The sequence below is a fragment of the Parasteatoda tepidariorum genome, chromosome 4 (assembly GCF_982258835.1).
Source record: "Parasteatoda tepidariorum strain Cologne lab strain chromosome 4, Ptep-v5.0, whole genome shotgun sequence".
Lineage (NCBI taxonomy): Eukaryota > Metazoa > Arthropoda > Arachnida > Araneae > Theridiidae > Parasteatoda > Parasteatoda tepidariorum.
Genome location: NC_141758.1, coordinates 44,341,878 through 44,368,213, shown reverse-complemented (window position 1 = coordinate 44,368,213; position 26,336 = coordinate 44,341,878). Strand labels below are relative to the sequence as shown.

Here is a 26,336-nt window from a genome sequence, read left to right as displayed (position 1 = left end):
TAATTGCTTTAAGCCAAATTAGCTTCACAAATAATCAGAAATAGGTTATTTAAAACTTTTTTACGAGGTGTGCATAGGTAATGTTTATTTATTTCTTTAGCAAAAAGAAAATTTTATGAGGACAATGTACTGAAGATATATTTCTAAATTACAGATTGATATATGACATATTACGCATTGATTTAAAAAAGGCATTAACAAAACAAAATAAACCGCAAAATTTATAAAAATATTTTTAAATATGCTTTAATTTCTAAGAAAATCTAAGGTGGCCACTCTCCAGACGTATAAAAATTTAGAGATTTATAAAGTAAAATTTTAAGAGTTTCATGGTTTAAATTAGTGTATTAGTAGTAGTTTTTTAAAATTTTAGATGCATATACCTGCATTTACACATAATTTATAAATAATAAAGAGAAACATATACAAAACATTTTCTTAAAATTGCTAATTTTTCTCTTTAAAATTTCATGATACTAAACAAAATAATCTCTACATAGTAAATTTATTATTATTTGTACAGAAAGCTCTAGGTATGAATTAATAGTAAAACTTTTTTGCAAATTTTAATAAAATTAAAAATAAAAGTATTTATTAAAATAGCATTGATTACAACAAAAATAAATGATATCATTAAAATAATTTATGTTTGATTATGAAGATCATATAAACAAGTTTTATTGTATAATAATAGATTAAAACACTAACAGTAAAATTGTATGCGATAATTATGAAATATATTTAAAAAATGTTTAATTGTGAATTTTCTCGAGCGTTGCATGTTTTCTCTTATAGCAATAAGTGGCCACCTAAATATTTATTATTTTCTTCTTAAATATTATTTACTTAGATTAAGAAACATTCTAAAGACTTGATGCATAATATAAATTCTCTCTTGTGTAATTCTGATGCATAAAATTAGATTTAATCAAGCAGCTAAAAATGTAGTAACCAATAAATACAGTCTTCGAATAAAATATTAACTCGTGGAGATCATTAAATATTTATTCTTATATAAATAAAAAAAGTACAGTAAAATTAGTAAATTGAGGATTAGTGTGTTATACAAAAAGTGTTTTATTCATTCACTATACATCTATAATTTTTTATCAATTCTTTCAATTGAAATTTTCCGCTTACTATTAAAACAGTTATTATAAAATCTTTTGACAGGCTAATTGTATGTTTTGTATAGAAAATAGTTTCCGATAAAATACTCTCAAAATTTACAGTTCAAAAGCAAACATGGCCTTATCAAATAGGAAGAAAGTGACATTAATAAGATTTGCAAATATTACAGCATAAAACACAGAAATTGTTCAAAAGCTTTCTTTTTTTCATGAACATGGAAAGAAAATTGTTACACAATACCACACATTTCTCTACAAATATACAACAGCTTTCAATGTGCCCTTATAATATTCGTGCAATAGTTTTTTTTAAAAAAAAATTCTCTAATGAGAATTTTTCCCATTCTTAGAGTTTTTACACTTCAAGCTGCGCTGACGTGATAGCTGATTGGTGGATCCATGCCTCATTCGATTGGATCCCTCGTTGACTAGAGGGGAGTACTCAGTTGTCGGCTCTTTTTCCGTAGGTGACCCTAAAGTTAGGCTTGACATTGACGATGACAAATTCATGGTGGATGAAACACTTAATGTACTTGGGTACTGAGTTAAGTCATGAACTTCACCATCCTCAATTGGTAGACAAGTTTCTACCATTGCTTCTAAGCAATTGGTGAATAGTTCTGCATTGTCAAGATTTGTCTGTGACTAGAAAATGAAATTGTTAAAGCCAATTTTAAGATTATTATTAAATTGAGATAAATTAAGAGCAGAAATAAAAAAAAAATTTCAACTAATATATTTTTAAACTCTGTAGATGGGAAAAAATTAAGCCTTTTTATTATTAAATTTCTTCTGTAGATTATAAGTAATTGGTAAATTAATCTGCCTTTTACTTATAAAGAAGAAATAAAAAAAAAAAACATTATTCAAATAATTTTTATAGGATCAGAGATAAGAAAAAATGTTTCTGTTTTCATTATTAAATTCTTTATTGTTTCTGAGCCTTTGGTTAATAAAATTTGCATTGCCAAGAATTATCTGCTAGTAGAAAATGAGATTTTTTAAAACTACTAAGATTTCATATTCAAAGCGGAAATAATCATTTTTATAATTTAAAGAATTTTTTTAAACTCTGCAGATAAGAATTAATTTTTATGTTTTTTCTTATCATTAAATTTTTTAAACACTACTTACAAAAACTGTTAGCAACTCCTTTATTCAATACTCATTTTTTTTTTTTTAAAAAAAAGTTAATAGTGCAAAAAAAAAAGTTTATCTACATATCAAAATAATATATAAAAAAATAAAGTTATTGATTCATTTTTTTAAAAAAAAAAGTTCATAGCGCAAAAAATAAAGTTTATATATCAAAATAATATAAAAATAAAGTTCTTGATTCATTTTGTTAAAAAAAAGTTCATAGTGCAAAAAATAAAGTTTATCTATGTATCAAAATAATATATATAAAAATAAAGTTGTTGATTCATTTTTTTAAAAAAAAGTTCATAGTGCAAAAAATAAAGTTGATACTTACACAAATAGTAACAGCACAGGCATTTGACTGAAAATAATAAAAATAAGAACTTTAAATACAAAATGTAACTTTTTGATAAACAATTAAAGTAAAATTAAATAATTTAGAAAAGAAAAATAAAATAATTAAAAAAAATTTATTAAGGGAGTTCTACCTTTGTAAATGGTCCAGCAAATCGCCACAGACCTCCAAATCCAAAAGCTGTTGAGAAAAAACATAAATCTGAATTTTTACAATAGTTATGAAATCATTAGAAATAAAAATGTAAAAAAGATTATTATTTTTAATGACAGTTTCACTTGTAGCTGTGAGAATATCAAGCACTTTGAGTTTCTCAAGAAAATATATGAGAACAGTTTGTGAAACGCTCTAAAAAGCTTTAATTTATAATTCAAAATGTTTTTATACTGATGATTGAAAAATTAAGTATACAGAAACAACAAATTCAGAAACAATATTTTTTATTTCTTAAAAATAAAATGTATGGTAGTATGGAAAAAATTAAGTCTAATTAAGATAAAATTAAGTCTAATTGAGATAAGATTTACGACTTAATATAAAGTGCATTTCAGTTTATAGAAATTTCTGTTCAATAACAAAATTTTTTTGCTGAATAACAAGGAATTAAACATGTTTTTCGATCGGAAAAATAACACATGAAAGTTCATTGCAAAAGCTCAATAAGTTCAAATAACAAATTGCTTAGATTAAAAAAAGTTTGTTTATTAACGATAGCTTTAATAAAGAGAGTCAATGTTGCAAAACCTTTTTTACATTAATCCATTAAAACCATTTTTACATAATTATTAACATTGTTACTTAAAATACATTTTACAAATTACATTGTTATTAAATACAAGTTTACAAAATGTAAGACTTACTTTGCAAATAATGCAACTGTTGTTGACTGCTATCTTCGCATGATATCATGTTTTGAATGATGCTTTGAACAGCGGATAAAATTACCTGATCATGGCACAAAGACAAAACACTTGTAATTTTGGAATCCAGAAGACTGTGTCTAAAATTCGCAAAGAAAAACACATATAAATGTTCATAAGTAAAAATGAAATATAACACAGATTACTCATAAATTAAGTAATAATAATTCATACATCACAGGAAATACTCGAGCAAATACAACAGATGCTTCTGCTAAGTATTCGTATAGGACTTGCATTTCATTTTCATCAGTAGTGTTCCTTACAAGTGTTGCCTGAAATAAAGAAAAAACAATTCCATATTGCATGATAACAATAATGTACTTCGAAATGTTGTAATGCAGTGTTTTCACTAAGGAGCGAGAACGCGAGAATCTCGCATATTTTTTTCTTTTCTCGCATTAAAAAATGATTACCGCGAGAAAATCGCGCATTCCATAAACCAATTTAAAAATTCGCGAATTTCTCGCATTTTGAAAAAACTTTCTCATTGCGCCATTTAGAATAAAATCCGTTTCACTTTTCTTCTTGGATCTTTCTCTATTTTCAATATCTGCCCCATCCCTATTTACCAGGATTTTTCAGAACCTTTAAGAACAACAGAACACCATCCCTCCGAACCTCTTTCAGAACGCATTTCTCTGCAACCACGTGTTTACCGTAAGGTTTCTTCATGTAAGACGTTCAAATTTTTTGCGCATTAATGCAAGATGGACAAATACCTTGTAAAGGCAATATCTTCTACTCCGAAACGGACAAATGAGAATGAAACAAATGTGGGTAGAAACGATCAAAACGAAACAAATACGCATTTGAGCAACCTAATGAGAATAGCTGATGAAAAAGTAGATGTAGAACATTTTCCATATGATGATGCAGCAAAAATATTCAATGCTTTGAAAATTAGAAGATGTTAAAAATGTATTATAATTAAAGAAATGATTTTTTTTCAAGTCTCTTTGTGTTTTTCTTTTAATTTTTAGAAATCTCACTTAACTTTTTGAAATCTCACCCTGTTTTTGAGAAAGGGTGAGAAATTCTCACCCATTTTTTCTCTGCGATGAAAACACTGTAATGTGTATATTTATTTATAAATATAAAATTACTAGGTGGCTGAGCCCCCTGTTCGCTACCGCTCACCAACCCAGATGATTGCTTCACAATAATAGTTTTTTCTTGGCAGAAAACAGTTTTTCTACTAAAGTTAAAATTATTCACTTAACATCTATGTACCAAAAGGAGTTATGTTTACCTATGCACTTGCGCCTCTATTTCCAAATATTACTATCTATTAGTATTAAAAACATTTAGATCTCTTGGTGAACAGAAGTGATTTTTCTAATTATCATTTTTTAAAATAACATTTATATTCTTATAACATTATATTGTTCAAACAAATTTTATGAGTTCACAAACATAATTTAAAATTTACGCTAATAATAGCAGTACTGGAAAATAACTTTAAATTAGGAATACAAAAATATTTAAAGGAAAACAATGCCTTTACGACTTTTGTTAATTTTATGCTGATGACAACCTAAACAATATAGAAATGAATGGGGGAAAACTGGATCCTACCACCTGATTTTCTGGCCAATAAAAATGTGCCAACAACAATGGAAAACGGTGTTAGACCATTACGATTTTATGTTATATAGGGATATTTAAATAAATTGCCAGTGATTGATATTATACTTTAGAAATCTATCGATTAAAAATTGATTTTGAAAGATAATGTTTGTCTGAGTGGCAATATTTTACATTTTACAAAAAACTCAAAAATGTTAAAAAAAGATAGGGGGAAAAAAAACAGAAAATCATAAATATGAAGTAGATTTTCATGCCCAATAATTTAATATTAAAAGAAAAAAAAAGAGTTGAAATGAAATTACAGCATCAAAAAATGGTTAATGGATCTGAAACAAAGGGAATATAAAATAGAAAAATCAACAAAAATAGTTATACAAATTGAAGGAAGTCTTAAAAGTTTAAATACCAAAACTGTGAGAACTAAAGCTTGGGTGGGAAAGTCGACTAGAATTTCAGGATCTAAAAGGACATTATCTTCATTAGAAACTCTGGATGCTCCTTCTTTGTGGGCACTGGAGTCTTCATCTTGGTCATCTAGTTCTGGAGTCATTCTACCTCCTTCTTCGCTCTTCTGAGCCTTGGGAGTGGGCATGGAACTACTTCGCTGTGTTTTGAAACGAGGGCGCAATATCTGAGCATCAATATCCAAGCTTCGCCAGAACTTGTTTTCCTTTGGCTGAGGCTAAAAAAAATAACAATTATCTTATTTTAAACCAACTCCATCTTATTTTTGCACCCAAATAGAGAGCACCATAAATCAGACAAGATAGTAAAAACAATATATACATTAGGCTTAAAGGCTTTGTATCACAAGTGAATAAAAATGGAGTTGGCCCACAAATCAAATGAGGCCGAGAGTAAAGCCGAGAAAATAAAATGATATTTCATATAGTTGCCAATACAGATAGGAAAAAACTCAGTAGATTTTGCAAAATACTATAATAGTAATAGTATATTTAGTAAATATTGTTGCAAAATATACTAAATATTTTACACATAGGAAATTTTAGGGATTTTTATAGTCATCAAAATAGAAATACTGCAATATTTTCCAGTTACGATTTAACATTAAATGATCTTGAAATGTTATGTATTATGCTTATTCATAATTTAAATATTAATAGCCATTTAATTCATCAAAGAGAGTTAACTGAATTTTATAAATGAGGCTCGTTTCATAACATATTAGTGACACATACTTAAATATTCAAGCAAGCAATAATTTGCACAAAAATTCAATTTAAATAGGGATTTTTTAAGGAAACTTACTCAATTTTAGAGAATTTTCTAAAATGTACAAAAATTAGGAGAATTTTTATTAAACCAGTAGACTAGGAGAAACTGGCAAAATCCAGCAGTCTACTGGAACAATACATTTTGTCTTGGGTCTAATTTGGTTGTTACACCAAGTAATCAATAGTTCTAATTTGATTTAATCTGAATTATTTCCAGATAATCACAGCTAAACCATACTTATTTAAAAAAAAATTATGCCAAACATTAGAATGCTATAAACCAAAAAAAACCTATATGACTCTAATTAAGGTTTGAATTAATAGTTAATAGCAATAACTCTGATCAGAGAAAGTTTTTACAAAGTCTCATAGACATGCAACAGGGAATTTCATAAAAGTTAAATAATATTGACAAAATAACACTGGATAACGTAAGGTTGACTTCTAAACAAAGATTGAATAATTATTATACAGCTTGATTCTTACTTGTTGCACTGGTGACTGCTTGTTCTGTTTTGCTTGAAATAAAGCATTTTGATCAAGCGTGTCCCATGATTTATGTCTTCTGTTGACTGGTGTAACAGGAAGAGTTTGTTGAATGCAGTTGGCAGGTGGAGGACCATGGGGTGAAGTCTGTGCAGAATTGGAAGACGGTGAAGGAGTTGGTGGACTAGGATTACTTGGAGAAGTAGAAACTTGAGTCAATACAGTTGGGTGTAATTCTGTGGCAAACGCTTCAGCGCTAGGTGACTCAGAAATAACTCTAGTAATTCGGTGCTTTAAATGACATCTGCTGCGTACTTCCTCTGACACAGATACCAGTGCTAAAAAAATGAGATAAGAATTAAAAAAGCAGTTTCTATTTTCCCTAAATAATAAACAGATATGTTTTTGCCATTTTAAGGATAAAGGACACGACAATTTGTTTGACAACACAAGGAAATGTGGGTTTAGAATTTGATACAAATATCATTAATATCGCCAAAACTCTTTTAAATAATAAAAAGAATGAATTTCATGTTCTAATAAAAAACCTATAGTAAAACTTTAGTGTGCCATTAGTGAAGCTTCAGTTCAACATAGAAGTAGAAGTAACAATTTAAAAAAAACAAAAAACATATGATTTATTTTTTAAAAAAATAGGACAACTAAAAATAAATTAATTTATGCATATTTTTTTAATATAATCATTTAATAATTAAAATTTTACCTTTATTAATAACTTACTTCAAATAAAAATTTTTATCAACAAAATTCTTCTGCTTCGTTCCCGCATTTTTGTTTTATTTCAGTTATAGAACGTTGGTTGCCGTGATCAGTCATTGACTTGGCACTAGATACTTTACTCATCAGGTTCAAGAAGGTTGGAAGAAAAGTTTATCAGGTTTTGCTTGTGGTGCATTTTAATTTAATTTGGTTGCCTATGCTTTTTTTTGTTCAAAAGTCTTTTAGGCTTTGTATTCAGAAAATGCATCCTTATAAAATTTAATTATTGTTTGAGTGATGCAAACATCCATAACCTTTCCTTTTACACCATTTTTGATAATTCTTATGCATTTGATGGTGTGAAGGTTCATTCTTGATTTTCAAATGTGACAATTCTTTTATTAACAGAGAAACCTCTTTCAACTGCCCATGACAAAATGTATGACAGGCTTTGACAAGAACAGATTAGAAAACTGTATCAGGAAAGATCCTGATTATCTTTTAATTATAAAACTTTGTTCCAAAAGTAATCAATGGGTTTCCATGAATTTCTAGAGTAACTTCATTTTTTAGAAAGTCATCATAAAAAAGGTCCTTCAGATAGAGATTCCACTCATCTGTAACTTTCTTAATAGAATCCTCAATTAAAGCAACAAATTTTCAAAAGCAGTGCAGATTTTTCGGATTCTTTACACATTATGGGATGAAAAATCTATCAGTTTTGCACAATGATTTTGCTGTGTTGGAAAAGATTGATTGCAAAATAGGATTTATAAGATTATTTAGGTAATATAAAGCAAAACAGGAGGTTTAAAGTTTTAAAAAAATATATAGAAAATACAGAATTTATAGAGACTTTGACCCTGCGTTAATAACTAGACCAAATCAAATTAAAATTAAATTTTTAGTGCAAATATTAATACAATATGCTTGAGTAACCAAAGGAAAAAAAAACATTGAAAGGTTACAAGTTTGCTTATTGGCAGTAATATCACTAGGACAAAGAGTTCCGTAAATGATATGGTAAAGTAAAGTATTTCAGCAACAGCTCATTGTAGGCCAGATGGGTAATGGTGGCTTACAATTTTATGACCAACAGCATGATTGTCAGTAATGCAAAACAATGTGGTCAGTAATGCCCAAAGCCACTTTTATTTCCCAGACAAGCTGGTATCTATCGATTTGAAGCTTTGTAGGCTTCAAGCTGACATTGAGATTTTATCCCCAGTCCTTTAGCTTAGTGCCTTTAACCATTGAGTTATCACGGCTCAATCATAACGTAAGAGGTTGAAAATAAACAAAATATATTAATATAATATAATAGTAGTAAAATCAAATTGTTTACCAAATATGATTATGGTTCAATTTAAAAAAAAATATATTATTTGATTACTGTCAAAAATAGAAACATATGAACCCCTGCCTACATTAAAAGTAAATCTGCGCAATCATTTTAATGAGATTGGTGACATAATTTTAATCTAAAGTTATTACTTACCGGCAAGATAGGCAACACTTTCAGGAGTAACTTGGAACTTGTCCCTACAAATCAAGATCAGATGACTAAGAAACTTTTAATAACTTTGGTACATTAATAGAAGCAATGTAAAAATAAGCATGCAACTTAGTATATTTTACTGGTTGAGTAAATAATTAAATGGGCACAAAGAGTTTAAATATATAATTTTTATCAGTAAATTTACTTTAGTGAAGTAATTTAAAAGTTTCTCTCAGTGAAAAAAGAAATAGTTTTTTTTGTATGATTTTGACAGAATGTTAATTTGATTTTTACATTGTTACATTTTTCTAAAAATGTATAATATATATAGGGTGGTATATATGTAAAGGCTGGTAGAAAGGCAGCAGATTTTGTACAGGAATGTGTGGTAATGACACATCAGCATGAATCAGAGAAATCTGAAAAGACAAGTGAAGACTTAAAAGAAAAAAAAAATATTTTCAGTTTACAATAGGTATGTTAAGTGGATAACAAGCTATATGATGGGAAAAAGCATCAGTAATAGATAGAAAAATAAATAGACTCTCCTTTGGTAATTCAGTATTACGCCTGGAAGCATAAAATGATTCACTTGTGCTTAGCTTCCGATGAAGACGCTCCGAGTTCTATCCTGGAATCACTCCCTGTACATTTTTTGCAGCAGCTAATCCATTTCCTTGAGCAGTCCCATACATAAAATGCAACAACAGGGCTGCCACAGGAAAAATACCCCAAAAAAGTTGCTTAAGTAGCATAAAATTTTTAAAAAAGTAGCAAAAAAAGTAGCCTGTAAGCAAAAAAAAAAAGTCGCAAAGAAGTAGTATAATAAAAATTTACATTAGGTAATAATATAATAGGTAGGCATGAATAAGTAACAAGCCTGAAAAAGATAGATATGAATAAACAAAAATCAAATAATCTAGACTATTTATTAAAAACAAATACAATTTTTAAAAAATAATTTACAATTTATGCTTTTGGCTTTTTATTGAAGAAAGATTCTATTAAATTAGATTTTCTCTTGTTGACAACCCTATTTAGCCTATTTTCTTCTTGCTCACACTCTCTCTCTTTTTCTTTCAATTTGAGACTACCTTCTATCATACCCTGTGCTATCCGAATGCTCTCAATATTTTTATCATCAATTGCCAGTTTCAACCTCTTATTTGCCTCTTTAAAAAGTTCATCAGCTGATTTTCCAATTTCCTTTCGTTCTCGGTTGACTATCTTTGCTTTCTCTTCCAATTTTTTGACTGACCCTTTTAAATTTAACAAATTTTCTTCCTGCTTTTTCTTTTCTTTAAGATTTTCTTCATTTTCTCTTTCTACTCTCAGCTCTTCTTCTTTTTCTGATCATCAAGATAAAGTTGATATGATTTACGTGCACCATAAGCTAAGTTTAAAAGATCTTTAGTTATTGGAATTTCTGAAACCTTAGAATGAAGTTTAATGGAATCTCTGATCAGTAATCGGTCATTCAGAACTCGCTCTGACATTGAAGATTTATCTTCAGATAAAACTCTACGGGACACTGAAAATCCTCTTTCTACCTCACTGTTTCCATGAGATAATGATAAACAAACTTTACTAAGTTTACTTAAAGATGGATATTTTAAGAGCCCCAAATCTGTTTTTTTATATATGATATTCTGCCAAAAATGATCAATTCTTATATTACAACTGAGAGAACTAAAGTCACTTTCTGTTTGTAAAATCCTCCACTCATCTTTCACATCAACTTCCTTTACATCAATAAATGTAAAGTTTCTTGCGATTTTGCCTATAGCAGAGACACTTTTTTCAAGAGCTATGCGCCCAATAGACAAACAACGTAAATCTGTCAGCAAACTGTCTCTTTTAGAAATATTATTCCATATATAATTATAAGAACGCATATAATACCTTTGAATTTTTCGATATACATCTAATTTATCATTTTCACGCAACTTATTGATTTCTTTTCTTGTCAATTCATCACAATCCAAGGAAGTTTCCTTTCTTAAATTCTCAATAGCAATAGTTCCATTTATTTCTACATTAGGTTTACAAATACGACCGGAAATCTTCTTTAACAAAATTTTAATCTCAGTATCCAATACATGTATTAACGGTTCAGACTTCTGAAAATTTTCCAAAAAAGAACCATATAATTTTGAACTTTCTATGATGAAATTTAACTCAGCTTTTATGTCCGCAATTCTTATTGCTTTCATTATTCTTTTGTATTTTTCAGTTTGAGTAATTCTTTTCTCTTTCTCGGGTAGATATACAGAAAAATATTCAACTACTGCCAACCACTGTTCAAGAAATCTCTCAGTTGCTGGTCCAAGAGTCAACCAACGGTTCGAAACATGCTTTAGAAATTTTAGGCGTGAAACATCTTTTTATACTTGAATTTTTTCATAGTCCTCCCATCTAGATGGGAATTTTGAATGGGAATCTGATGGGGATTCTAGAGAAAATGTGAAGCATGGCGGGATCAGGAAAACATGTGTTGCAATTGGCGAGATTGCTAGAAATATTGGGGGGAAAAAGAAGTTATCCAATTATTTTGGGAAAAAAAAAGCAACCGCAAGAAGAAGAAGTCTCCAAAAAAGTATCAGTTGTCAAAAAAAGTCGCTTATTAGCCTCTTTTTAGTTAAAAAAGTCGCTAAAGTCGCCTAGTGTCAAAAAAAGTAGCAAAAAGTCGCCTTTAAGTCTCCTTGTGGCAGCCCTGCAACAACATGCAAGGCAAGCTTTGCATTGGTGTAACAATGCATACTGTTCGAAATCCATGTGAAATATGGAGAATCCAGCCAAAAAAGCACTTTTATAAGCCATACTAATCAACATTCTTTACACGCTTTAAAACAACATTATCGTACACACATTCCTATACAAAATCTGCATATTTAAGTCTCCTCTGCCTGCTTTTACTTTTGACACATAGTTTTGAACCACACTGTATATAAAACAAAAAAGCTTCATTACATTAACAAAATAAATTTAAAAAGGTGCTAAAGCTTTTTAACATTTTCTATAGATATTTAAAGATTCATCAGCTAAAAATGTAGGATATACCGCTTATGAGGCTTAGCTACTATTCCCAGTATAGTATTTAATACTCTAGTGGTTCTAGATACAGTAGTTGGTGTTGGATGACGGAATCCTGGGAAAGAAAAACATTTATAAGTTTAAGAAAATGAAAAACATTAACTAATATAAGAATTTTTTTAAATACATACAAACATTATTTTTAGTAACAATTACGTAGTTCAAAAGAATCTGTTCCATACATAACTTATTCTGAAGAATTTTTACACATTGCAAAATGTCTGCAATAATTTTTTTTATGATAATTAGTTTTAGATACAGGTTAGATTTGATCTACAAAATAACAAAATTTCTTTACATTTCTTAAAAAGGTAATGGTATTGACTACTTTTCAATGTTGTTGATGACTCATAGGGCAGAAAATTCATATGAATCTTTAACAAATGTCAATAAAAAGCTAATTAAAGTTATAACAGTACTTACCTGTTAGTTATTTAATTACCTCTTCAACAGTATTTTTTATTCTTTTCTTTTTTGATCATAGATATAATTAATAAACATTTGTTGAAGCTATTAGATACAGCTATTTTTAATTGTTTTTATTTAATTCATTTTGTCAGCTCAGCACAATCATGAATAATAGTAACAATCTTATTAAAAATTAAAGGCTTGAAAATAAAAGCAGTAATTTTGTATCATATTACAGTCAAAGCTTCCTCTATTGTTCTTGCATCTTTCGTATTGTGTTGTTTTCACAGTCCCGTTACAAACGCCACTCTTAAAGTGCTAATAATATCCCGTTTAGATAACTTTTGAAACAAGTAGATACCTCCGCTTAACATTCAGAAAACCTACCAACAGCAGAAAAAAAAACCAAAAAAAAAAACAGTGAAGTTATTTGGTTAAGAGAAGAAAACCTGTAACTCCTGATTTTAATGATGAAGGAGAAAATGAGAATTTGTTACAATTTCGGGATAACGCATCAAATATTACATTTGCTATTTGTACATCAATTGATAAAAATGCTACAACTTGTGGTGCAGTTGGTTCAAAATAAGGTTGCAGAAGAACACAACCACACAAACAGAAAAACACAACCACACCATTACCAACATTAGCACCTTCGAAGTAATCAGTAACTTTCTGTTTTCACACAAACTTACAAAAAATGAAAAGCAATCTGCTACAAAGGTTGAAAAATTAATGCTTACATTAAGAAGAAATGAGTATCTTCAAACCAAAATTTTCCTATATTTTAAATAAATGTTTATTCATCCTTTTTTTGCATCATAAATATTTATGCATTAAGTACATAATTTGTCAATTAAATTTTTTTATATTTATTGTAAATGTATTTATTTTCATTACTTCTTTATTATTTTTTATCATTTTTAAGTCATTATTTTATATTTTATATTTACCACCATTTGTCGTTTTCCAACATCTACCATTCCCAATGAATGGTACCTTAAGAAACAATTGATCGAACGATACTGTATAAAGTATTCTATCTCCATATTACCCTATAATACAGCTTTATATGATAAACACATTAAATTATTATTCTATAACCATTAAATGGTAAATGAGCAATGTTTAGTTTTTAATAAGTGATGTTTATTTTTTAAAAATATTTCAAGTAAGACTATGTACAGCCAATATAACAAATAAAAGTATTTAACACAAAACAATTATTTAAAATTGTAAAATACCTGTAAGTAATTTTTTTGCAATAATGCTAAACAACCTTTTTGATAAAATATATTTACATTTTTAATAATCACCTTTTTAACAGTCTTTTTAATGGATACCTTTTTTAAGTTTAAAAATAATTAAAAAAGGTATCCAAAACCTTATAATATTTTTTTTTAAAAATAAATTATATAATTTGACCTAATAAAATATCTATTATGCTACTAAATTCAGCACACAGATACCTTTTGTAATGATATTTGTAAAATGCAATTGCTAATTACATTATTATACACAGTTAAATTTAGGTTAAATAAATATACAGCAGAACTCACATAAAAGAAGCTGGCATTTAGCAAGATTTCGGATTTAGCGAGCAAAATGAAATGCTTTGTTTATTATATCATTATAAATGTGCTTAATGTACTCCTTTACTGAGTAATTTTTTCACTTTTCTTTTTAGAACTTAAAGAGTGAAATAATTTTTGAAGAATAGAATAGTATCAGAAATTGTTGATGTAATGAAATTCAGAGAGTTACACAGTTGGAACATACACTGGGGCAGTAGAAATAGGAAAGAACATCAGATAAACAGAGTTACTGGTATTTATAGCCTTCCGGGGCTCAAAAGTTAACGGCCAATCAGAATATTCTGATAACATGCGGACGTAGAAGAAAACTGCTTCAAATAAATGCGATTACAGTTTTTCCTCAACAGAAATAATGATAAAATATTTTTTAAAATATCACAGTGCATTAGCAATTGCTTAAAATTATTAAAGGTATTGTGAGACAATCGTGAAATATGTTTTGGAGTCATTTAGAAATAGCGCAATCATTTTTCAAAGTTATTGGCAATAGATGCACCTTTCAAAAAAAAAAAAGGGGAATGTAAATTTGAATATTGTTGGAGAAGTACCCGCGTGATTGCAGATGAATTTTCAGTTTAAGAGTCATACAAAAGCAAAGCTCTTTCTTGGTTCTTAACTTTTCTTGAAACTGTCCATTTTATTCAATGGTTTAAAATATAAAAAAGAAATGTTTTACAGGCAAATGAAAATATAACCCTTAGATAAAGGAGAAAAAAAATGCTGCTTGCAATTAAAATATGTAAAAGCAAGTATCTAAGTTGCTTTTAATAAATGGGTCTTTTACTAAAAATATACTGATGTTTCATATTTAGAAAGGGTAGAAAAAAAATTGAGAATAAATTACCTTTGATTAAATGACCGACAAGAGCAAAATGAAAATTGGTTTTGAAACTTAAGCCAACAGAATGATCTAATTGTTTAAAATGCCATTCTAAAGGTTCCCTACTGGACATCATGATGAATTCTAATGTCTAGAAGAAAAAAAAAATTACATTTATTAATTGGTAATTAAACATAGATTGATATAATTGGTTGGTGAAAAAGTTTTTATTTTAGAATATACAGTACAGAACCTGTTATTCGGAAATCAGAAAACCAAAAAAACCGGAACGAAACTCGATAAATTTTCCTGCCATTTTTTTAAAAAAATGTTTTTTTTCCTCATAAGATTTTAGGATTTTTCTTTCTTTTTTGAAAGATGTTCACCTTACCATCATTTTGGAAATAATCATTAGTGTATTACTTCATCGTTTTTTCTTCTTTTTAAGATCATTCCCCCCCCAAATTTTTTTTAGTTGGGTTTAACACTAAAAAAACGGCTTTTTGTAGCGATTCAGAAAATCGGAAAAATCAGTTATCCGGAATAGTGATGGTCCCGATCGTTCCGGATAATCGGTTCCCTACTGTATATGCTTTTTAACAAATTAAGAGAATGCAAACTATATTGGATAACTTTAATTTGCATTTAAATCTGTTAAAGGGATTCTGCAAAAACATATCTGATTGGATTCAGGCGATAAAATGTTATTTTTATTTGGTAAGGTGCCAAAAACGCAAAAATTTACATATTAGTTTCTTTTTCAGATAAGTAAACTATACAGTCAAAGTAATGTTTTAACATCATATTTATTAATTAAAACCTTTCATTTACATTTATTCTAATTAAACAAATTTTCCAAGTAAAATTCAAGATAATTTTTTTTAATTACCATTAATTTTTAATTAGATTAATGTGCAAGTTGTAGGCCAAGTGGGTCCAAGGCTCCATAATTTAGGTACAAACAGTACAAGGGTAGCAATGAGATACCTTCACTTCTCATTGACTAGTACCCATTAATATAAAGATTAATGGGCTCTAAGCCACTGCCCAAAATAGAACTCGATCCTTCGCAATGATTACTCAATGTGCCATTGTTGATCAGAGATTATTTTCACTATTGATTTAGGGTTGTATAGTTTATTAAGTTCCCCAATAAATCGGTAAGGGTTTACAACAGGTACCACAACAGAATAAAAAATATCATCACACATGCCTGTACTCCTCTCAAGTTTGGATTTAAACTGTTTTCTGAATGCAAAAACTTTCTTATAACAAAGCAAATAAATTTTTAGTTAAATCTTTTTACAATAAAACCAACATTAATAAAATGATATTCATCTAAGGGGGAATAGATAATATATAATAAAAGATATAAATGGCAGGTAATTAAGTTAGTGTGATAGCATTCCACTTATTTAGTGCATTAAATAACAAGCATTTTAAACAATGATATATTTCAACTATTGTATATCCAGGTATATTATATAACACCACACAAAATATATATCAAAGCTCAAGTTTTGAACAAAAGTATGAGAAAATAAAAATCAAGGTCAAAATTTCCAAATGCTCAGAAATAAGTTTTTTAAAAAAATTACCATAGGAATTCTTCCTCTGAATGATGTGATATTCAATTGATGAAAAAGGTTTTCTATCTATATTTTTCCTATTGTCAATTTGATTTAATAAATTTTTGCATAGTTGCCTATATAAACTTTTACCAAACTGATTATATAATATAATGTAGTAATAAAAGACAGGTTATCAAAAATCAAAATTTTAGAAGCAATTCAATTGTAAAGGCTAAGCAGACAAAATATGAAAGTTTAATATGTTAAAATTAATTACTTACGTTACTTTCAAATAAGCCTTGAGAATCTAATGTATGTAAATTTTGCTCCAAAAGAGCTAAGCCAGCTGCATATAGAGCCATATCATCAAGTTGCAAAACTGATATTGAAACCCAAAAAAGTGCTCTATGAATTGGAGATTCCTAAAAGCAAATACATAATTTTTGATTACATCAAAATATCAACTAAACATTACAAAGGCATGAAAATCTGTATCATTACTTACAGGTCTCAACAGAGGATGCAGTCTAGTTAGGCACATTATAATTGCCTCAATTAGTTGTAGATCTTGAAAAGATTCTAAGGCTCTAACAAGAATTCTAAGTAACTGTTTCAAATCTAAATCTCTTACAGTCTTACTAATGCAACCAAATACTATCAAAGCTCGGGGTTGCAGGGCTGGGTTATATCGAAAAGCAAAGCTAAAAATCAATAAAAGTAAGCATTATAATTTTTGAAGAAAGAAAGCAGGAAATTTTTTTTCTATAACAGTTAATTCAAAAGCTAGTTAACCTTGATAAATAATCTATTAACTAAACAATAAAAAAAAAACAATAAAATTCCAGTAATAATAATATTATTTATCAAATAAAGGAAAAAATGTAATTAAATTTTATAATTTCTTTTTAAAGCTTATATAAACTTATTAATCAACAAATTCTCAACATTATAAAAGTTTATTTACAAAGAGCAACTTTTAAATTAGGAGAAATAATGAATAATTGGATCCAAATGAGATAATCATGAATTATAAATAATTTTTTTTCTATCCAAAGCATGTTTCCGCATTTTTATTTTTCAGAGAACCAAGAGAATGAATAAAAATAATCAACCTATTAAAAAGAGTAAATAAATGAAATTATGCTATACATAAATGTAATTATGATGCATGTCTATGCTCCTTAGAACGACTCTTCTATTATACTGACGAATATTTAAAGTCACAATTGCCATTAGATAGACACAATCTTATTTTTAAGTCCATTTGAACGCCTGAACTGAACCATTAATTCTAATATAATGGATAAAATTTTGTTGAATTCTCTTTAATTCCAAATATAGGTGTTGTGCCTGGCTACTCCAAAGGTGGCACTGCAATCACAGAAAAAAAGTAAGTGAGTTGAGAGCAAGAGTGTTAATTGTAGCGGGCGGTGAGAGTGAAATATAAATGTGAAGAAAAAAAAAACAGTCCATTTGTGGTTTGATAATTTGTGGAGTATTAAAAAATTGAGAGCTATCAAAACAACTTTTGCATTTCCAAAACAAACATTTTCCCTTTGATAATGAATTAATGGATTGCAAATTTCTCAGAAAATGATTCAATACACCATTTTTTTATGTTTCTGCTCATTAGCTATGAAACATCTTAAAATCCCCCAAAAAAAGAAAAAGTGAGCAAACATATTTTTATTGCAGGTGCCTTTAGGCATAATCTAAGGTCTAAAAGAGAGTGAAATAACAATTACTTTTCCTTACTGAGAATTAGAAGTATATATAACATCCTCGTGCGGAAATCAGTCTCCTGGGTGCATTCATAACCATAGTAAATTTGTTCATAAAGGGTTCAATACATTTATCAATCATATTTTTACAATTATATAAATATGGGAGCATGAATAAAATTTAAACTAACCTTTTAGCTAAAGATGTCCATTGTTGTAACCAGTCACAGTTATTTATGTTCTTCATGCATGCCTGAAAACACTTAAAATATATTGTTTCATACATAAAAAAAAAAAAAGAGAAAATGCATCAGCTTTCTCATTTATCAAAACATACCTCCATTATTTCAAGGATGGCATCAGTAATTATCTCTAAAGATGCTAGAGGCATAGGTTCATTGTCTGCAGTAGAGCATCCAAATGAGCGATCAACATGGCGGCAATTAGAACGGAAGGCTGTGACTGCAGCCGATTTTACTTTGCTGATGCCAAAAAGTAAATAAAACTTAGGCAACGAAAATTCATCTAAACTGAGTCTTAGAACTCGCTGGGTTTCTGCAATATTAAAGATTGTAAACTTAAAAAAAAAAAAAAAAAATGAAGCAACAAGCAGCAGAAAAAAATTTTCATCAAGGAAAAAAAAAAAAGGATTTCTGCAGCAAAAAAAACTTCAAATGTTTCTTACGGTTAGGAAAATTTGTCAACAGAATTATAACTCAACACTTTAAACATAAAGAAGTTAGCTTGATCATAAAAATAAATAGTACATAAATTTATAGTCAAAGAAATTGACATTATGGTGTTAGCAATATGGTCAACATGTTATAATGTAGATCACCAATTATCCATCTTAATTATCCCCGTGACCAAGGCCAAGCCGGATAATGAAAAATACAGATAATTGGACAAATTTAAAAACGGATAAGAATATTTTTAAATAACTACACTTCACATCTTTCCCAGGTTTAGGATTGGGAATCGTAGTAATTCTTATTATAGCACGTCGCAAATGGTGTGTTCAAAAGTTGTAATTTTTTCTAAAAATTTTAAACCTGTTCCCTTAATTAAAACTACTTATCACTTACATTGAAACTGTGCAAAATAAACGTGAGGTTCTTTTCAAGGTCACCAAAGGACAAAAAAGCAAGTTTTGACTTCATTGACATATTCTAAAAGTAAAGAGGCATTTTCGAAAAAAAATAATATTTTTTTGGAAAATACATGATCCTTCACCAATCTGGATAATTGGACAATTTGGTAAATCAGAGCTATATTGGACTTTGTAGGTAACTTATAGGAAATAAATTAGCTTGATAGATCAATATTAAAAATTTACTTACACATCTTCGGATTACTCTTGGGCAATTAAGGCCTAATGCATTACAGCCCACTAACTCCTGCCCTTAGCCATAGATTTTGTTTTTTCAAACCAGGCACTTCTAAGAGCCTAATCTCATCCGATATCATGTACTGAAAAGTTATATTAGACTTCAAAGTTGATTTTGAACCCATGTAATTTTTCAGTGGGCATTGTAAAAACATTATACCATCTCTGTTTTAAAGCAAACTTTTTGTATCGCTTTAATTTTAGATTTTTTCCAAGATTTAAATCTGACAGTATTGATAATTGGTGCTCTCTAAAATTTATATCATCCTTTAAAACATGTATTAGCTTTAATTAATTTTATTTTTGTTTTACATCATCACAAAACCACTTTTTATAAAATCCAAGATTGACTCCGATAGTTAAATGATTGAATGTAATATTTTTCTTGATTTTAAACTTGTTTTTTTTTCTTTTGTTTAATTCTCTATAATTAAATTTTCTTTTTGTTTATGAATGAACCTACATTATTTGAGTATTTATTGAATGTGACAGTTTTAAGCTATATATCTGTACATTGAACATGAAGAAAAAAAGATATCTATCAGAATAACATAGTCAAATGCTCAGATTTGCACAAACTAAGAGCCAATTTTAAAGATTCAACGGAGTGACTTACATTAATTAATTAATGCCAACTATCAAGTTATAGAATCAGACACAAAACTATATTCTCTCTGAATATACAGACATTTTTTTCTCAATGGATTGGGATTTTTGATCATCAAAATATAAGAGATAGTTGAAATTTAAAAAATATGGTCTCAATAGTTAAGTCGAGAGAATGGTTTAAAGTTTGGGCCCCTTGATGTTAACTTCACTTTTTATTTATTTCATCACATCTTTGGAAGCTTTTAAGAAATAGAAAAAATTTCTGCGCACAATAATAAAATTCTTTTACCCAAAGATAATTTCATGTAAAAAATAATCTAAATTTGAGTGTCATGTATAAGATTGTTCCCTATGTATAACTTTTCAAATGACTGAATAAAGTTTGATATGACTCTTTATACTTTTTTGATAGCTATATACCCAGGGTATTTGCTCTTTAGAATAGCAATTGCTGAAAGGTCAGGTTCACACATGTTTTAAGTAAGAAAGGGAATAAGAATGCACATAGAATAAGATATTCATATCTTACATACAGGGTTGCTACTCAAATAGATGAACAAAATTCCCCAACTTTTTCAGGTTTTCCAGACATATTTTTAAAAAAATTCCAGTCTAATAGAGCAGTATGTACTGGCAATGTCAAGATATACAGTGAACCACAAGAAATTAATAGTAATAATTTATACATTGTTATATTTGATTTAAAATAAAAAATATAACACCACAATACAGTGAAAAAATGGTAGTGAAGTCAAAAGAAATATATCATATAACAGAGAAAAAAAAAAAACATTTTGTCCCACTTATCCAACACAAAATTTTTTTAAAATTTTAATTCTGTAATTTGGAAGTGAATAGCAGACACTTCTGACGAAAAATCCTTCATTAATTTTTGTTTAATTTTATATCCCTTTTAATTTAATTTTATTTATTCTATGAAAAAAAATGATACAAGAAAAGTAATTATAAAAAGATACATACCACCAAATGAGGGCTTGGTACAAGTACATAAGGAATGAATTATGTTTATTACTAAACCATGAATGGATGCTCGTAGAGATACAGGACCACAATGAACTAATAATGTTACTATGTGAAATAAATAAGGAAGATGACTTGCAACTATAAATAGAGAGAGAAAAAAATTAGTAAGCGATATAATGGTATGAAACAAAATTGTTACATAAAACAACATGAATTCAATAAACTGAAATTTGCACTTTATCTGAATCAAAACAAACTAAATAACAATATGTAAATATTGCAAGGCAAAACATCTAAGCAAGATAGTTACAAAAGTCCTTTAATTTTGATTTGCGAAGAATAAGCTTCAAAAGTTATATCAGTGAGTTTTAAATTTATATAAAAATATACATTAAAAAAATTACAGTGAATCTTTAAATAACTTAAAGCAGTAGGGGGAGTTAAACAAATTATAAATTGTACATGGTTATAGATCAGTTAGTGGTTCAATTATAATGGTAAGTGGTTCAATATAGACAGGGCCAGACTAAAGAATTCTCTTTGCGGGGCGTAGTTCAAGGCCCCACTACCTTGGAGACGAATAATAGTTTCTCTTTTTATCTAAAACTCTGAAAAATCAAACTTTTTTACTTTGTCAATAATTTGAAGTTTTACAGTTTGATTTCAAAATTAAAAGTTAACAAAAAAAAAATCATTGCATACTTGTAAGACAGAATCGTCAAGAGAAAGAATTAGAGAAGATTTTAAATGAAATTTTGTTGGCTCAAAAAAGCACATTATAATCAAATTATTTTTCTTATGACTTTTGATCCTCTATTCAAAATATTAATGATTGAAACCATAAGAAAAAACAAATTAAAATAAAATCCTTATTCAGAGCTCTAATTAGGTTATAAATCATTAGAGATCATTTAATAACAAAAAAAATTTGTTAACTTAAAAATATTAAGATAGAAAATATTCTATACCATGTATTTATTACAATTAGTAATTAGGACCTAATGAAAAATATCAGCCCTTGACTTTTAAGATATCCATCAGACGAAGATTATAAAAAAAAAATTGACCAACAAAAAATTACATTACTTATGTATTTCTTTTTCTATTTTTTTATAAAATCAAGTAAAATATTATTAAAAAGAAAAAGCAGTTTACATTTTCATTAAAAGAAATGCAAAAGATTTAGTTGATATGAAAATTAGTACTAAGTGCATTTTTTACTTATTGCTTTTAACAGTAAAAAATTTTTTAACTTGCATTTAGGGTACCTCTCAGGGAGCACTCAACTAAAAAAAAGATATTTTTAAACTGTTTGACTTTCATTCAAAAGTGTACTGTGTCACTGCAGTAATGAGCAGAAGCATTGTTCACAAGTTTATCAAGGTGATTTTTCGTATGTTTATCACCGCAATTGTGCAACTATTTATTCTCAGTTACATTATTTTAGAAAATATATACAATACTTGCTTTTTTGCAGTAGTTTAACAGTAATTAAAAAAAAAAAAAAAAGAAATAAAAAAAAATGTCATTTTAATAAGCCCTTTCAAATCTCAGCATTCAAATCAACTGAGGGAAAACAACAGTAACCAGTAAACCTAGATAGGTTAGGCACCTAACATTTACATTAAAAGGTTTTAGAGCTGCGGTGGCTCAGAGGATGAAGCTCCCAATGAGGTGAACCAGGTTCAAATGCCAGTGGTGGTTATTTGTTACCAATTTTGCTCATGGATTGTATTGATCACAATGCTGAGGTGAAATATCCTCTGTGGTAGACGGATCACGTGTTAGAATCCATTTGTTATCAGGCTAACCCTGGGAGGTTTTCCTCTTCATGTAACACAAATGCGAGTTAATTCTATTTCAAAACAAGCTCAGCAGTTAACATTTACATTAAAAGGTGCTTACCATCAAGTGAATTATTAAAAGATAGCATCAAAAGATAGCGAGCTAAGATAGCTATATCATCCCACATCAAGTGTTGCTCTAGTGTAGGAGTTGGGGAAGTACATGTTTTTTCAATAACCTAAAATAAAATTTGAAGGATTCAGTTGAAAAATACTTCTTCACAAGTAAAAAGTCAGAATCATTCTGGTACTTACTCTACATAATCGGCTAATAACTTTTAATGCAACTAGTTGAACATTAGATGACGCTAATGCTACGGCAGTGTCGGCCATTATTTCGGACTGTGCTGAGCCTAAACCACCAGTAACACTCCTCTGCAGAAAAGAGCAATGGTTATTACAAAATTATAGTGCACATAATAAATTCACACTCAGAAAAATATGGAACATCACAGAGCCAGCAGAGAGATTACAACAGGGCCTGATTACCGAAAAGGCACAGGAAGCAAGTGCTTCCCCTTTTAAATTCTAGGGGGGCCCCCAAATGACTGAAATTAAGGGCCCAATTTCTTATTTTTTGTAGCCAAAAAAATATTAATAATAAAAGAAATAAGAAAAAAAATGACTCCAACAAAAACTCTTGAAAAGAAAAAAAATGGGATGTTTAATAAATGGGATGCTTTGTGTTGTTTTGTAAAAAAATTGGCATAAAAAAAGAGACTCATCTTGCAAAGAACCTTTCGTATAACAACAAGTAATTTTATAATTTAATTTAGTGAAATATTTAAATTTTGTCAACATATGTGCTAGCTACTCCCTCATGTTTTTGTTACTATATATAGTTGGCTACTATACATGTTGGACCCTACTTTACGTGCTTTATAAAGCACGTAAAGAAGGGTCCAACATGATTGCATAGGATCTCTGTATTCCTTTCTAAGGTTCTAATAGTTTTCACATGGTTCTTCCCTCTTTAAAATGTATTGTTTATGGGCGAAAAATATCAAAAGTTTCTTTTGCTCAAGTTAGGGGGGCCCCAAAATCCTATTATGCTTCCCCTATTTTCAGAGGTTAATCGGGCCCTGGATTACAACTAATATTAAATCAGCCCTTCTATCTCAATTTAGATCCTGATGAATATATAATATTTTTAACACAACTTCCACACTAAATAACCAATAAATACAATAGATTGAGAATTGAGAATAAGTTAAATAATTTATTATATACTGATTAATTAAAATTGACAGATGATTGCACAGTAGAGAACCATTTATCCGGTATCCAGAAAACCGGGAAGAATTATGCTTGGTTTTCTCACTTTGAACTATAGTGATTATAAAAAAAAAGCGGAAATTTGACTCATCCTTGAAGTTGAGCAGAGGGAAAGGGGGAATTCTTCCCTTTGTTTGCCCAGAGAAACTTCAACTCTTCCCCTGACCTTGATGATTGAGAGGAGGCAGGGATGGGACAAATGTTTTATTTTCTCCTGTGTGTTGGTTGTTTTTCTGATAAGCTGCCGTCAATCAAACTTAAGGGAGTAGCATGCTGACTTTGTTTTCCCTTTGATATATAAGGGGGTTGGGAAAATGCATTGCACATGTATATCAATGAATGTCCGAGTTAAGAAACTTGAAACTTTTGGCTAAGAGTATTGACATGTGAGATTTATTTTAAATCCAATTTAGCAACTCAGTTTTTGTTATCCTTGATTTATTATGATGAATTGTTTTATTATTTCAGATAATGCATTATTTATTACAAACAAAAAGTTTTTTAATCACCAGTTATATTCATCTATTTGACATTGATTAACAAAACAATATTTTTTTGAAAAAATTCTGATATTTTAGAAATGCAGTATCATTAGCAAATTTTTCTTGATGTGGAATCACATCTGCTTTCGTTAAAAATAGTCTTTTATAAAAAATAAAATAAATAGAAGAAGATTGCTTATTAATTTAAGCATATAATTATTTGTTAATAAAAGCAGTAATTTCTACCATTTTTTTTAAAATTTAGGAGATCTTTTCGTTTTTTTTCTTATTTTCCTTGTAATTTGGGTTTGATAAAACATTGATTAACGGCACTTTTGGCCGATTCAGAGAAAAAGGAAATTCAGACATCCGGGATAGCGATGGTCCCGAGCATCTCGGTTAATTGGTTCTCTACTGTAATATATGTTAACAATTGCACTAATGAATTGCAATTTTTTCCCCCCAATTCATATCTAAATTCTGTTGATTCACTTAACTTAAATGTTTTTCAACTATGTAATTTAAATTTCACACTTTATAAAAACAAAAATCCTTTAATATGTCTTATTCAAAGAATGCTCTTATTTGAAAAACTTCTAGGATATGTCTCTAGGTAATATTAATATAATGATAAATCACATTTTCATATTGCGCAGAAGAGGTTTCTTGGCAATAAGATTTTTTGCACTGAGCTAATATTAAGTAGATATCCAAAAAAGTTGTAAAAAACCCATCTGAAAATGATACTAAGGAAATGTTTGAAGTAAAAATACTACATAAGGAAAAATTGTGGCTTATTACTTGCCCCAATTCTTTACTTATTATTAATGAATTTTATTAAATACTCAAGATTATTACTTATTACTTTATTCTCTATTCAAAAATACCTTTTTAATGTACTATGTTTCTATCATAATGTTTAAAAGAAATATAATATATTTAGTTTAAGACAGCTGATATTTATATTTAGTTCTGCATCAGTAATCACTAAACAAATGATTTTTTTTTGGGGAAAAACAGCTTTTCTAAAGATGGTATAAATGTAAATCACTTGACACTATAACTGATTATCATTTTATTATTTAGACTTTTATCAACACAAATCATACATTGGTAATAGCCAGAGTTTAAAAATGATACTAAACCAGTATCTAAATGTATCTTACCTTAATGAAACTATCAAGCACTGTATCAAGAAGATCAGATACTTGACCAATATTTCCCCATATCTTTGCTTGTATGGAAGGATACATCTTAAAAATAAGAAAACACAATGTGAGTCAGAATTAAAGTTGGGTGATTTTTAAACATAGGAAGTAAAGAATAAAATTCTTAAAAATAATTACCTCTACTTCTTCAATAGTAAGAGTAATTAATTTGTCTAAAATCATGGCAACTCTCTGACGTTTATTATCATCATTATGCTTGCAAAATCTGTTAAATAAAAAAATATTTTTTCATTTCAATGCTATT

General features: G+C 28.5%; 1 protein-coding gene across 4 annotated transcripts in view; it reads right to left on the bottom strand.

Moving 5' to 3' along the window:
* Positions 1–1,327: 1,327 nt before the first annotated feature.
* Positions 1,328–26,336, bottom strand: part of Nf1 (neurofibromin 1) — a 102,228-nt gene continuing 77,219 nt past the window's right edge. For 2 of the 4 annotated variants that reach the window (XM_016054481.3, XM_016054484.3), the window contains exons 40-58: positions 26,210–26,297; positions 26,030–26,116; positions 23,362–23,481; positions 23,168–23,285; positions 21,260–21,400; positions 18,620–18,837; positions 18,474–18,544; positions 17,067–17,262; positions 16,843–16,983; positions 15,015–15,141; positions 12,135–12,222; positions 9,075–9,118; positions 6,857–7,194; positions 5,542–5,817; positions 3,720–3,820; positions 3,486–3,625; positions 2,759–2,805; positions 2,605–2,631; positions 1,328–1,775 (exon numbers count right to left, since the gene is read on the bottom strand). In XM_016054481.3, coding sequence (XP_015909967.2) covers positions 1,455–1,775; positions 2,605–2,631; positions 2,759–2,805; positions 3,486–3,625; positions 3,720–3,820; positions 5,542–5,817; positions 6,857–7,194; positions 9,075–9,118; positions 12,135–12,222; positions 15,015–15,141; positions 16,843–16,983; positions 17,067–17,262; positions 18,474–18,544; positions 18,620–18,837; positions 21,260–21,400; positions 23,168–23,285; positions 23,362–23,481; positions 26,030–26,116; positions 26,210–26,297 — 2,689 coding nt within the window. In that variant the 3' untranslated portion in view covers positions 1,328–1,454. The remainder of the gene's footprint in view (positions 1,776–2,604; positions 2,632–2,758; positions 2,806–3,485; positions 3,626–3,719; positions 3,821–5,541; positions 5,818–6,856; positions 7,195–9,074; positions 9,119–12,134; positions 12,223–15,014; positions 15,142–16,842; positions 16,984–17,066; positions 17,263–18,473; positions 18,545–18,619; positions 18,838–21,259; positions 21,401–23,167; positions 23,286–23,361; positions 23,482–26,029; positions 26,117–26,209; positions 26,298–26,336) is intronic. The other 2 variants (XM_016054483.3, XM_043044425.2) reach the window with 1 other exon arrangement.